General features: G+C 35.2%; 1 protein-coding gene across 2 annotated transcripts in view; it reads right to left on the reverse strand.

The window, feature by feature from the left end:
• Window positions 1-14,572, reverse strand: part of AP3B1 (adaptor related protein complex 3 subunit beta 1) — a 244,170-nt gene that overhangs the window by 12,778 nt on the left and 216,820 nt on the right. Inside the window, exons 25-26 of one of the 2 annotated variants that reach the window (XM_036020449.1) lie at window positions 4,532-4,629; window positions 463-3,355 (exon numbers count right to left, since the gene is read on the reverse strand). In XM_036020449.1, coding sequence (XP_035876342.1) covers window positions 3,315-3,355; window positions 4,532-4,629 — 139 coding nt within the window. In that variant the 3' untranslated portion in view covers window positions 463-3,314. Of the gene's footprint in view, window positions 1-462; window positions 3,356-4,531; window positions 4,630-14,572 lie in introns of those variants that run through there. The other variant, XM_028531358.1, reaches the window with a different exon arrangement.

The following is a 14,572-nucleotide window of genomic DNA, read 5'->3' on the forward strand; positions in this document are numbered from 1 at the left end:
TGAAGTCATCTCAACAATGACTGAAAGTCACTGAGCAGGTTCTAAAAAATGTACACTTATCTAAGCTACACTCAGTGGTAACAGTATTTGCCTAGTGAATGGCACTACAGTTCCTGACAAAAACACCAACTGAAATTTCTAAAGCAAAACACTGAAAACAATGAAAAATATGTGAATGGGAAAACCTTAAATCCCAGAGACATTTCAAATAAGTATTTAAGAAAGAAAGTTAAGCAAAATCATGAACAAAAACCATATTTAACAAAAGACATGCCATTAATATAAAAATCTCATGTAAAAATGTTCACCAAACATATTTAATAACATAGCATACACTTGGAACAAATATTGAGATTTAGGACCTGGGTTAAAATAAAACATAATTATAACAAATGACATATATCTGGATCTGTGATATGTCACTGACACCTAATGATGTCTACTGAAAATGGTGATCTTCTGAGATGTTTGATATATGCACAATAGTTTACAAAATGTATGAAATAGTAAAATTTGATTTCATGTTTTCAAAAGACCTGCGCCTTCAGGAGTATGTATTTAATTAGGTACTTATTGCAAATGCAACCCAACGATTTTAAAAATCTGTATGATTAGCAATATGAAGACACTAAAGCCTAACACTGTAAAAAGACTTATCTAGCTTTTAACAAAGAGCATTTTTACTAACCACTTTCAAACTCAGGGACGCTAGGTTCTATCTTAGACTGTTTAACTTCAATATTAGGCAAAAGCTTTAAAAACGACACAAGCAGTCAAACGCTGCTTTTAAGTAAAGCACAGTGGCTGCTGACATAACACTGTTGAGAGATGTGTGTACTCATTTAGGATTTAAACCTTCTCCATTAAGCTCTATTGAAGAGCAACTGCTGAATAAATGAATGCAACTATGTTTATGTTAAAAGCCTGTTTCCCGCAGCATGTAATTAAAGGAAATGTTGTACAAAGCCAGTACTTTTGTCAAGCTCCTGTAAATGGAAAGATGGATAGCACTCAGAGAAGTGAATGCATTGCTTCATATTTAACCTTAACACTCTTGTCATTAATGGTTTGTCTAACTTGGTCTATAAAAGACAAGGTACTGCTCCATTGAAGTAAAATTAAAAAAATCAACTAAACCATGCTTTTCAGAACAGAAGATTCATTATCGTCAGCTAATGTATTGGCATAAAGCAAAGTAACATCCTATCAAGTAAGGCACACATTCAATCTGCATTCCCACCCCCCTTTATTTTTAACTCATGCTGTTTTATTGTTATAGGCAATTTGTACCACTCAGCATGACAGTGTAAACTGAATCAAGATTAATTTACATGCAAAAGAACACTTAGGAGAGCAGCATGGTAAGCAAATGTATTGTCTCGATTGCTGAGGTGGAAAAAGAACCTGGAAAGAAAAAAAGGTGCTCTAATTAAGGGGCATCAAATATGATTGCTTGTGGTAGTTAAGGGCCAGAAAATAGTAAATGTCTGACCATTTAAAGAATTAGCATCTTGCTGGCTAGGAACCCATAAGATGGATGCATAAATCATAATAAAATTAAGTAAACATTCTACATTTCTTCAACCAGAGATTTTTCTAAATGAATATATATCAGGTATTCTCAAATTAACAAGGAAGAAAACATGCCAAGGTATCCTTAAGTTTCTCCTATAAAAACAGACTTTTAACACGCTGTATAGCCTGCTCATACATAATAAAGGTAAAGTTATTGGAAAAATACTTAAAAACTGTCAGACTACAGAATTTGTTGCTTCATAGAATTTATCTAAATTCTGGGGAGGCAGTAGACAGCACTTAATTTGGGTTAAGCAGTTGTAATTAACTACTAAAATGCAAACCAAATAATGTAAAAAATAAAATAATTCTCGGTTTTAGATTTTCAATTTAATTCATAAGAAGAAAATGAGTAAGAAGAGGCAGTCTGGAATAAGAACTGACTTAGGTCTAAATTAAATTTTTTAAGAAAAAGAGAGATCTTTGTTACTCATAGTACTGAAATCATCCTATGGCTAGATCATTAACTCACTTTGCAAGGCTCAGAACTCAAAGCAATGAAAAAATTATGCTTCTGATGAAGGCTCATAAGATGAGTATTATGAATATGAATAGTATGAATGTACAGGATAAACAATTTTTCATTTAGCACAATGTCAACCTGAGACAGTGTCTTCGGCCATGAACTCTAAATGAATGCCAGCTACTGAGAGAAAGTGACAGATCAGACTGTACATTCAAAACAAAACTTTTTCATTAAAAATATTAATATATACAATCTGTCACAAGCATTCTTATTTGTTATTGTACACACTTTTTAATTATGTACATTTTTAGTATAAACTAGAACGTATCCCTCATTTTATTTTTTTTTAGTTAAATCCAAAATAACATATTTAATGCATTTCTTTAGTCTTAGAATATATATATGCCCTGTGAAATGAAGTATAAAGTAAATTCATTTCATTTAAAGTAGAAATATAGGTTAAAACTACCATGTAACGGCACACACAGACAGTTCTTGTATTTAGTGGCATTCTGCCTTCCAGAAGTTTGCTGTGATAAATACTAAGGGAGGATTTTTATTCTGATTTAGGATTTTCAGTTAGTGAGCCATTTCTAGGTATCTTTTGTGAAATAAGCTAAGCTCATCCATGATTAGTATAACAAAAACATACATGTGTAAAGTTGAGAATTGAGACCTCTATTACCAAATCAGCTGAAATCTATAACTAAAGAGATGCTATTGAAAATACTCTTTAAACCTGTGGTAAATTTGCCAGCATCAAGTCCCATGTCAAAGAATGAATTCAGGAAGACAGACAGAATGATACAGAAATGCCAAGAGACTTGCAAGGATTTACAAATACTTCATATAAGCAAATTTTCAAATAGCTTTATTCAGAGTAGCCTTTCTGCTCTATTAAACATAGCAAACAGCTGCCAGATTTATTCAGACAAATAATCAACAACCATAGAAGTAAAATGGCAGAAGAAAAAGGAATTTTGGCAACAACTCCACAGAGGACCGCAGCTGTTCTCCAAGCGCACCTCTCTTATGCATTTACGGTTCTGTATGGCTAGTCAGGGAAAAATCCCTCAGCCACAGCAGAGCACAAAAAACTTGATAGAAATTCTAAACCAAAGCCGAGGGAGAAAAAGGGTATAAGATAATCTGCTGCTTTAGATATGCTTTAGCTGCACTTTTCTAAAAAAAAAAAAAAAAAAAAAAAAAGCTATATCCCCTTAACAATAAATGTGCCCAATAAAAGTGCCTTATTCAGTCACTCGTGCGCCACTCACCTTGGTTTGCTGAGCAGGTGTAAAGCAGAGAGGCAGGCTTTAGCCAGCAAAGGGTAAGAATAGCAAATGTAAGAGTCAATTCAATTTGTCAATGGAAGAATAAAATTACAAAGATGACTATAATCGACTTCCAAGAAAAGCAAATGCAAAGATGAATTTAGTCATTCTTTTTTTAGCACTTAAAAATTAGGCAGAATAAAAGATTACTATTCATTTACAGTGAAAGTCTTCTACAACAGGTCTTTTAAACATTGTGGATTACACAGACTTATAGAATAAAAATCTTTATGCCCTTTTCCTTAGATGCAGGTATTTGTGTGTGCCTAGTACTTTCTGAGAACTTGACAAATGCAAATCAATGAACTCGAGTTGAAGGCATCTTTGTTTGATAACTCCCTCCAGAGAAAAACATGGCTTAGGTTCCCATAAACTTTAAAAAATAGCTGATTACACAGGATTACACATTTGTGATTACACAAAATGTGATTACACATTTAAATATGTCCCAGTTTTATAGATATTATCCGTAATCAAACACACAAATTCAGAAGTTATTTTCCCTCACTCATACATACTGGAGGTTGTGCTTGACTCTGGGGCAAACACAAGATATTAATACTACCATTCTGCTAAAAATATTTTTTTAGGTGCATATTTCAAAATGGTTTAGTTTGGATACAATCTGACAACACAGCATTTCTTTAGTAGAGTATCAGGTCAAAAGAAAATGAGAGTGTTTTAATGCTATAATTAGGACTTCACTTTGGAGGGTAAGTCACTCTACTGTGTGCAGGGAAAAGTATGTTAGTAGGACATGAAAAACAATTCCATAGTAAAAGAAAAAACAGAAATGTAACATTTATAGTGGTAGGACTTTGGTAAGTCCCAAATTTATGACATTTTCACTAATACAAAATACATGAACACGTCACTAAGTTGACAAATCACAACTTCCAGAATTGAAAAGTTAATTATGAATCAATTTATTATTTTAAAGATACATTATCAATTTTCAGATATGCCAGGAAGGTAGACAGACATCACTTTAAAGGTTATTTTATGTTGTAAAAGCAAAGCATTACCAAAAATTGGAAGACTGTGCACTGACATCTGTTAGTAGCTAAGCATGTATGGTAATTTATTTTAGAGACTGGCCAGAACAATACTTAGTATTTGGGATGTCAGTTTCCAGTAAACTGTAGTAATCTCTCACCTTGCTCTTTCTTAAAATCTTTCTCTGACATGGTCACAGGTAAAAGCAGTTCTCCAACAGGTGGCTGAATATTAACACTGAAGCAATCATCCTTGGTACTAAGGAAAAAACACATGAAAGCTGACTAAATGCTTAATAAACAAACACTCTTAATACTATGCAGTTAAATAGATGTAATGAAAACATATGCCATCACAGAAAACAGTATTAAGATCTTGGCTTAAATATCACATCTAAAAAGGCTTGAAAATTTTCTCAGCACTATTTATAGAGAAATACATCTCTTACTCCAATTGGAAAACAATTTTTCCAGAAATATAGTAAATATAGCATTTGACATAGAGCTTTTAAAAAACAGATTATCAGCAAGAGCATATATCCCCTATTACCAGAGAAATATTTTAGTCTGAAATGGTTAAGATTTCTCTTTTAAAGGGTTAGTTTTTAATAAATAAAATTGAGTGACCATACTGTGTCGAGGTATGTACTAATAAAGTAATACCTCATCTGAAAACTTGCTTTCTTAAAACAAAACCCCTCATTTTTAGTGGTGTTAGTTGCTGACATTAGTGATGAACATGTGATAAAAGTTATTATTTCCAAATACAGGCAACTTTGTACTTGTATCAACTAGGAAAACAACACTGAGTGCATGTGTTCATTTAAATCTTGACACTATTCTCTACAGAAATGACTAAACCTGCTTTAAAAAAATTAAGTCATATGTTGGAAGGTAGGTTGATGAGTGTATCAGGATTGTGTTTGGCTGCAAATAAGCAGAGAAGGCAACTAACAATTTCTTGAGATACAGCAGCTTTTTGTTCAGTATTCAACAAGTGCTGGAGTCACGTGTTGAATACTGAACAAAGGCTGCCAAAGGCTGGTGGTTCAAGGGCTTAAAGATGCTGTTAGGGACCCAGGTTTCTTTGGCTTTCACTCACTGGCATTCATCCTCACGGATGCCACAAGGCTGCTGCATTTCCAGGCACCGCTTTTATATTCCACTGAAGAAGGAAGGGTGACGATGGAAGAGCAGTGAATAAGTGAGCCAAGCAAATCTGTTCCTTTTTATTGGGAAAGCAAAAGCTTTCCTGAAAGCCCTACAGAAGGACTCCTACTTCTGTGGTAGAATTGGGCCAATGGGAAGGCAGATAGGGAGATGGGGATTGTGGATAAGAAATACCAAACATCAGGGTTAAGAAATTTATTGAAGGGTGGGGTAGGGACAAATAATGTAATATGAAGAAAGAATATCCATTTTATTTTATTAAATGTTATATTTTTGTAAGCTGCTTTGTATTTGTATTATGTAGACTAGATTTTAAAAAAAGAATGTTCTGTGAAATACCCAAGGCTAAACAATAAATCCAATTTATTAATTCAATAAACATTTACTGGATATACACTTTAAAAAAAAAAAGATTTTAATTATTTTTTTAGAGAGAGGGGAAGGGAGGAAGAGAGGGAGAGAAACATTGATCAGTTGTCTCTCACATGTCCCCAACCAGGGACCCGGCCCACAACCCAGGCACATGCCCTGGCCAGGAATCAAACTGGTTCGCAGTCTGGCACTCAACCCGCTGGGCCACACCAACCAGGGCTACTGAATACAAACTTGATCCCCTGCTCTGTGCAACTCTATGGGGATTTAAAACAAGTGAGATTGGCCCTTGGAGTTCACAAGTCTTGTCTGAGACATGCTTAGAACAGAACAGTAAGTGCTCCACTAGCGATACATGGAAATGTTCCAGTCCACGGAGAAGGGGCTGATGAATGCTGCAGGGGGTAAAGGCGAGTCTATTTCTAAGAGGAAGGAGGGGGCATTCCAGACATTCTAGACTTGTGTTTTGGAAATAGTGAGCAGTGTGGTGTGTCATGAGATGAGGCTGGGGGAACACTGCAGAGAGTATCATACACAGCATAAGCTTTTGCCCCAGTTCTCCCAGGACAGTCCCAGTTTATAGCTGTTGTTCTGGAAGCCCACTCAGCTAATGTCTCCTTTCATTCCCTGAAGTGTTCTCATTGGTATGACAAAGTTTACTTTACTCATATAATTTAAAACAAAGGTGTTTCAATATTTCTTGAAGCAATAGGAAACTATCAAGAGCTTTGATGCAGGAAAATAAATGATCCCATTTGTATTTTAGAGACTCTGGTGGCAATGAGTAAGGTGGAGTAGAGGAGAAACCCAAGGCAGGTAGGTAGGTCAGTTAGGCATCTAATTCAGTCATCTATGTAGGGGGTTTTAGCACTGGATGTGTGTTTTATTTAGTAAATCCTAAAAATGAATTTAAGAGTTAGCTTCTGTTACCTCCAATTTATTAAGTTGAACAACATGCCCAAGGTCACACAGCTAGTAAGTGTCAGCAGTGGGATCTGACCCCAGGTCTCTTTATTCATATTCTACTGGATAAGGCTGTTTCCCCTGGGTGGGGAGGACTGTGCAAAGGGAGGATGGGGGTACTTTACAGTCAGAAGGGACAGATCTGGTGATGAATGGGGGAAAGAGACTTGGAAACTTCTCATGTGAACAATTGGGAGGATGACAACTACTGAGGAAGAGGAGTTTGGGGGATTAAACAAAGTGATTTTGCTTTAATTGTGTTATATTTTGAGCACCACTGAGTTACCCAGGAAGAGATATTTAGCAGATAATCAGAAATACAAATTAATAATCAGAAGGCATGTCAGGGCAGTATATATGAGTTTGAAAGAAATCAGAGTGGTACAGGGAGAGCTGAAGCCTTTTAAGTAGGTAAGGTCACACAGGCAAGAGGATATACCAAGGAAAAGGACGAGGTAGAAACCCTGGGAAGACCTGCATTTTCGTAAAAATGGAAGAATGCAAGTTGTAGAAGAGACTGGGAAAGAATGCACAGGGAGAAAAGGTGTGGGTCAGATATTGGAGGGAAGAATAAAAAGAAGCAAGAGTAACCGCTGACCTTAGCAAGGCAGTTTGGATGGGAGGAGGAATGCAGAATGCACTGAGTTGAATAGGAAATTGGCAGTAGAAAGCAGCAGAAGCTTCATGAGGAAGCAGAGGCAAAAGAATGTTTAAAGACACCCGAGCATGTTTAAAGGCTGAGAGGGAAAAGCCAGTGAAGAGGAAGAAACAAAGGAATAACTGACAAAGCAAGGTCTTAAGAGGAGGTAAATGAGGCAGGGATTAAGAGCATGAGAATGAAGCGAAGGGGTCAGCCCTGGAATGGATAGGATACTTCGGAGAAACAGTAGAGACGAGGTGGTTAAGACAGAAGTGTGGAGGGGAGGGCACCCCAAGGCTAAGTCCACACCTGATGTAGTGGGAGGCTAAGTCACGTCAACAGAAACGTGTAAAGGCTGATGAAGAAGTACATAGACAGGGATACATATATACGTGCAATATACATAATGAACCAACTGAATGTTAAATACAGAGTTTCACTTTCAAAAGACTGAAAAAAAAGTCAGTGTTCACCAAAGTGGAAAGCACAAGGATCTGCACTGAGATAGAAAATCCATTGAGAAAGAACCTATTATTTTTTCTCATTCCTTTTGAACATATTTTTCTGTATATATTTTAGCACATATATGTTAGCACAGTGAGAAAAATAAACATGTATAATTGAAAAATACATTTGTACATATGAGGAATGCATGGAAGAAATATTTTACTAATAGATGTACACAATTAAAAAGTTAGGAGGACCACTAGGTGAAATGATGTTACTACACTATCTTTCCTAGTATCTTCTATTTAATTACAGATGGAAGCACAGCAGCCACCTTGTGACCACGAGGATGACTGTAATATACTAATGAAAAGATCACATGGAACAAAAAGTTGGAAAGACCTTATATCCTTGAAGACATTGTGAAGCTACTCCAGCAGCTTAACTCCTGACTTCTGTTCCTGTACTAGGAAAATAGTAAACTGCTATTCAGTTAACCCACTACAGCTGGGCTTCTCTTACACACAAGTGAATGCAAAATATAACTAATATAACTAATACATAATGTACTTTATAAGCTAGTTTCAGCTTCTAAGGAAGATTTGGCTTTGACTAAAACAAGATGGAAAGCTTACTCTTTACTTTGGAGAAACTTTACTTTCATTATGTCACTGTTTAATGATGTCTTTCTCTTTTCTGTGTGTTTCCTTTTTGACTATTTCGCCCTTTCCTTGTTATTCTCTTCTCTCCCTGCAGCCTTTCTTTGCCCTTGTTCACCTCTCTTTCTTCTCATTTCCTTTGTCTGAACATGGGGCTCAACACAAGTGTCATGACATGACAGGAAATGATGCAAAATGAGTAATGATAGACAATAATTTATTGGACAATATTTTACCAGATCGATGAAGTACTATTATTAGGTTGCTCTAAACAGCATAGTTACATGGGATCAGTTTGCATAATAGTTTAGAGTAGGACAAAATTCTACCTGTTATACATTTAATTGTAATGCATATACTTGTACTACATATAATTTCATTCCACTCACTCCTAGGATCCAAATTGGTCAATTTTCTAGGTATAAACATTGTAGGACTCAAGTTTCCTCATCTACAAAGTGAGAAAAATGGCACTTAACCTTACAGGCTAGTTTTGATGATTGAATGAAATAACATACCCAGTATACTGCTAAATGCATAGCAGATACTCAAAACTGACATACATAATAGAGATGTATCATAATTTAAGCATTTGCCTATAGGTTCTCATTTACAATTTTCCCTATTACAAAGCTTATTTAATATCCTTTGATAGATCTATTTGTTCTGCACAAGCACCAATATTTCCCTGGGCTTGATACCTTAAAAAATGAAACTGCTAAGGTAAACAGTATGAATATTTAACATTTTGACAGATGCTGCAAACTGCCCTTAAAAAGCTGCCATTTAAAGTCCCACAGACAATATACAAGAATATGTGCTTTTTTCTACCTCCCTTGTTAACATCAGATATTAAAATTACTTAAATGTTTTGCCAATCTGACGGATGAAATGTTTTAATTTCTATTTCCCTATTAGTGAAGCTGAACATCTTATGATTATTGGCTATTTGCATTTTCTTGTAAACTGCCTACTGTTATTCTTTCTCCACTTTTCTGTTTTTTTGTTTTTGTTTTTTTTTTTACTTGATTTTGAGAATTCTTTATATGGTCTGGTTATTCAACTTTTGTCTGCTAAATATGCTGTAATACTTTCTCACCACCTCTCACCTGTTAGGGTAGCTATTTTTTCTTCTTTATAGAGAAGTTTAAATTTTTTTTTAATAGTTAAACCTGTCAATAATTTTTCTCCATGTATTTCTTTGGGAGGGGGGCTACTGTGTCTTATCTAAGACTTCTGCCCCCAAGAGTGTGGAAATATTTGTCTATATTATAAACACTTTTATAGTTTTTATGATTAAATAATGAGCCCACCTGGAATTTATTTTAGAGTTATGTGTGGAAGGGAAGCTACCTTTATTCTTCCCAGACAATGGACATCATACCATTTACTGAATGGTCTGTTCTTTCCACACTGTTTTGAAATATTACTTTTATGATATACAAAATTTTTAAATTTTCTGTTTTGTTTCACTGATTCCTGTGCTAATAGTCAATTATGTTGAATAAAAATATGCATGTGGTACTAAAGAATATTTTAAAATTATTATAGGGGAAGGCTCTTTTTATTAAATTTTGGTTTTGATTTTTCTTGGACATTTTCTTTTCCAGATGAATTTTAGAAATTTGTCAAGTTCTGTGAAAGGGCCTACTGAAATGTGACCTAGAATCACATAAAATGTGAACGAATGTGATAATTTGAGTGAGAATACTGACTCCTGTTTAAGAACACAGAATATTTATTATCTTATTTATATCTTCTTTAAATGGCTTTCAGGAAAGTTTTAATTCCCACACAGGTATTATACATTTCTTGTTAATTTATTCCTTTTGTTGTTCTTGTAAATAATCTTATTCATAATGGTTTAAAATTGGTTATTCCTACTATACAGAAATGTTAATTATTTTCTTTTTAAAAAAGATTTTATTTATTTATTTTTTTTAGAGAGAGGGGAAGGGAGGGAGAAATAGAGGGAGAGAAACATCACTGTGTGGTTGCCTCTCATGAGCCCCCTACTTGGGACCTGGCCTGCAACCCAGGCATGTGCCCTGACTGGGAATTGAAGCAGCTACCCTTGGTTCACAGGCTAGCACTCAATTCACTGAGTCATACCAGCCAGTGTAAATGATTCTCATATAATGACTTGTACACATTTCTAAACTCATTAGCTTAAAAAATGGATTTTCTGTTGATTCTAAGATTTCTGTGTTGATAATCATATCAAATAAGCCAGGTACCTCAGTTGGTTAGAGCATTGTCCTGATATGTCAAGGTTGCAGGTTCAATCCCCAGGCAGGGCATATATAAGAAATAAGCAACAAATGGATGGTTAAATGGAATAACAAATCAATGTTTGTCTCTTTCTCAAATCAATAAATAAAATAAAAAATGATAATTTTATCTCTTCCTTTCTAGGATTTATACCTCTGTTTTTACAGAGGTATAAAACCTTTCATACTGGCTAGAATTTCTATCATAATATGAAATAGTGTTGAGACTAGAAACAAGGTTTTGCCTTTCTGACTTAAAAGGGAATGCTTTTGTTACTTTCTGTGATAACAGGTAATTTGTGTGGCCCAAAAGGCTTTTGAGTTTACAACCCCAAGTGGTCTGCACATTCATGTGCTGTCCTTCTGGGTTTTAAAATCAGGGTGATGCCAGCCTTACCAAATGACATGAATGCTTTCCTTCTTTTCCTTTGTTCTAGAAAAGCTTAAATAATATAGAGGTTATTTTTTTTTTGAAGCTTTGATACAATTTAACCTTTTTAATTCATAGTTTATAGTTTTCTAGGAAACCATTCATCAATTTAACAGTGTAGAATTACACACAATATTATTTTGTAATTTAGATTTGTTTTATCACCTTTCTCTTTTCTAATCTTTCTTAGGTGTCTTCTTTTTTTCTTTAATCACATTACTCTAGAGCTTTTCTCTCTTGCTCTTTTTGTACATCTGTGTCTTTTTAAAAATGAGTGTTTTCTATACTCAGAAAACAAGAAATTCTTTGAAAACATATTATCTTAGACCAAGCTTAATAACGAAATTACTGAATTTTGTATATTTGTGTTTATATCTACTTGTATGTTGTTACCTACATATATATCTTCCTTTTTGATTTGCCAATTTCTGTTGTGTGTATTAAAATACATTATGATCATTACTTTGTCAATTTCTCCCAGCATTTAATAGTCTCTGCTTTATATATGACAAAGTTCTGTTATTGAGAAGTTTATAACTGTTTTATTTTTGTGAAGAATTGGAATGAATGGAAATTTTTTAAAAAGTCTAACTGCTTTAAAAATTTTTCTAGTGTTACTATTGCCCTGTTTCCTTTCTGTCATCTATCTGATAGTAAATATACACCCACATACATATATTTTATCTTTCATTCTCAATTTTTCTGTGTCATTCTCAATTAGGCATGGTTCTTATAAATAGCATATGCTGAGTTTTGTTTGTTACATGTTTATGTAAGTGGAATTTAACCTCCTGCCCTGAATCATAACTACCAGGTGCAGCAGGTGTGCCCCTTCCAGCCAACTTATTTTGTTTTCTATTTATCATGTTTTCTTCTCCTTTTTTAAGCTGATCAAGTTTTTAATTTTTTTAAGATTTTACTTATTTACTTTTAGAGAGAAGGGAGGGAGAAAGAGAGGGAGGGAAACATTGATGTGTGAGAGATACATCAATTGGTTGCTTCTCACACCTTTCCCCAACTGGGGACCTGGACTGCGATCCAGGCATGTGCTCTGACTGGGAATCAAGCCGACAACCTTTGGGGCCACAGGCCAGCACTCAATCCACTGAGCCACACCAGCGTTGGTTAAACTGATCAAGTTTTAAACACTCCTTTTCTTATGGCCTCTAGTTGTTTGGAGGTTACATTACATCATATTTGCATTATTTTAGTGGTTAGCTTTAACATTTTAAACCCTAAACGTTTTTTACCCTCAGTCAATCCTCTTGCTAAGCATGACAAGAACATCTCCCACTTGTCCATGTTGGGATTTTGGTTTCAGTTTATTAGGCAAATTTATTTTTTCATTAAGTATGAAGAATTATTTTTACACATTGATAGATCTTACAGGTAGAATTCTTTGTCCACTACGTTTTATTAAATTTTATACTTTTCTTGGCTTCAGATTAAAAAAATCTATTACAGTATATCTTTGAGTAATCCTTTTAAGAAAGGGTCTGTGGGTGGTAAACTTTGTGTGAAAAATGTTGACTTGGTTTCCTCAAAATTTGAAAGGTCATGTCTTTTGCCTTCTGGTCTGCAGAATCGATGAAATATCTGATTCCATTTACATTCTTGCTCATTTTTAGGTAAGCTGCTTTTTTTCTCCATTCTGGAAGATACTTGAGTGGTTTTCTCCTTATTAAACATTTCATTTGGACATCATCTTATTTATTTATTTTCTAAACAATTTTAGCTCACTGATGAGCACCGAAATGTTTTAAAGGTTTAATTTATTTTTAGAAAGAGGTAAAGGGGGCAAGAAAAAGAGGGGGAGAAACATCTATGAGAGAGAGAAACATTGATCTGTTGCCTCCTGCATGCGCCCCAACTGGGGACCGAACATGCAACCCAGGCATATGCCCTGACTGGGAACTGAATCAATGACCTTTTGCCTTGTCGGACCCTTTGCCGTGTGCTGTGGCACTCCACGAACCGAGCCACACCAGTCAGGGCAGGATATCATCTTACTGGTAGTCACTTACATGCATCCTTTTTGGCTTTTGATAATGTCCTTTTAAGCTGAAGGCTTGTGCCTTACTTTTGCTTGGGAAATTTACTTCAATAATTTATTTCTTTAATTATTTCTTCCTTCCATTGTCTCTTCATTTTTTCTAGATCTCTTACTAGATGAATTCTTTTAACCTTTCTTCCATATTTTCCACCCTGTATTTTTATTCTCTATTCCAGCTGATTTCACCGATTCCCTCTTCCACAACAAGAGATCAGTATTCAGTTGCTGTGTCCATTCTACTGTGCATCCAATGAATTTCTTTTGGCATTACTTTTTTAAATCTCCAAGAATACTTTAAAATTTTTCTTATTGTTCCTTTTTCAAAGCAAGCAATATGTTCTTGCTTTACAGATGTATTGTTTTCTTGAATCAGATGTTAGTTACAATTTTTATCTCTTCTCGTTCCCAAACTATCTGCCCCTCTCATGGTCAGTGAATCTCTGCAGCCACCTTGAGCCTTCCCTCCCTGATTTATGCATTCACTCAGAAGTCTGGTCATTCTAAGTTGTCCATTTATATTTATAATAAAGGACTAGACTTAATTAACACACACAGCAAGTTTGCTACCCATTAACTATGAGATTTTTAGACACATTTCTTAATCTTCCTATGCCTCAGTTTACTCACCTCTAAAAAAGAAATAAAAATTCTTATTTCACAGGATTGTTTCATAAAGAATTAAATAAATTACAACATACAATGCAAGTGTTCAGAACAGTGCCTAGCACACTGCAAATACCTGGTGCATGTGAGTGAGTACTATGGCTATGGTGTCCTCTCCCCTGGGGGGCTGACTGGAGTTTTCTTAAGTGGGTGAGATGACGGGCTGCACGGACTTGAAGCTGGAGAGCAGGCAGGCAACGGCCTTCTCTCTCCACCAACAGACACAACATTGGCTTTACCCTAGTGGTAGAGGGCTTGAAAGTATTACTCTCTTAGACACAACTGGGTTTCATCTCATCACTAATCATCCCTGTGTCCTTGCCACAAACTCAAATCCTGCTGTTCTCTTCAACTCCCACATCCCCGCCAAAAGTTTGTCTTGGCAAGTAATTCACTTTCTTTACAGTATAATTCTTAGGTTCACAGTTAAATGTGTATATTGCCTGCTGCTGGGGTTATACTGGAGAACTTCAGCGTGAAAGCAGTTCTTTAATTCCCTGATGACTGCCGTACCCTAACTTTCCACTTGTTCACT

This window comes from Phyllostomus discolor, chromosome 3, assembly GCF_004126475.2.
Source record: "Phyllostomus discolor isolate MPI-MPIP mPhyDis1 chromosome 3, mPhyDis1.pri.v3, whole genome shotgun sequence".
In the NCBI taxonomy this organism is placed as follows: Eukaryota; Metazoa; Chordata; class Mammalia; order Chiroptera; family Phyllostomidae; genus Phyllostomus; species Phyllostomus discolor.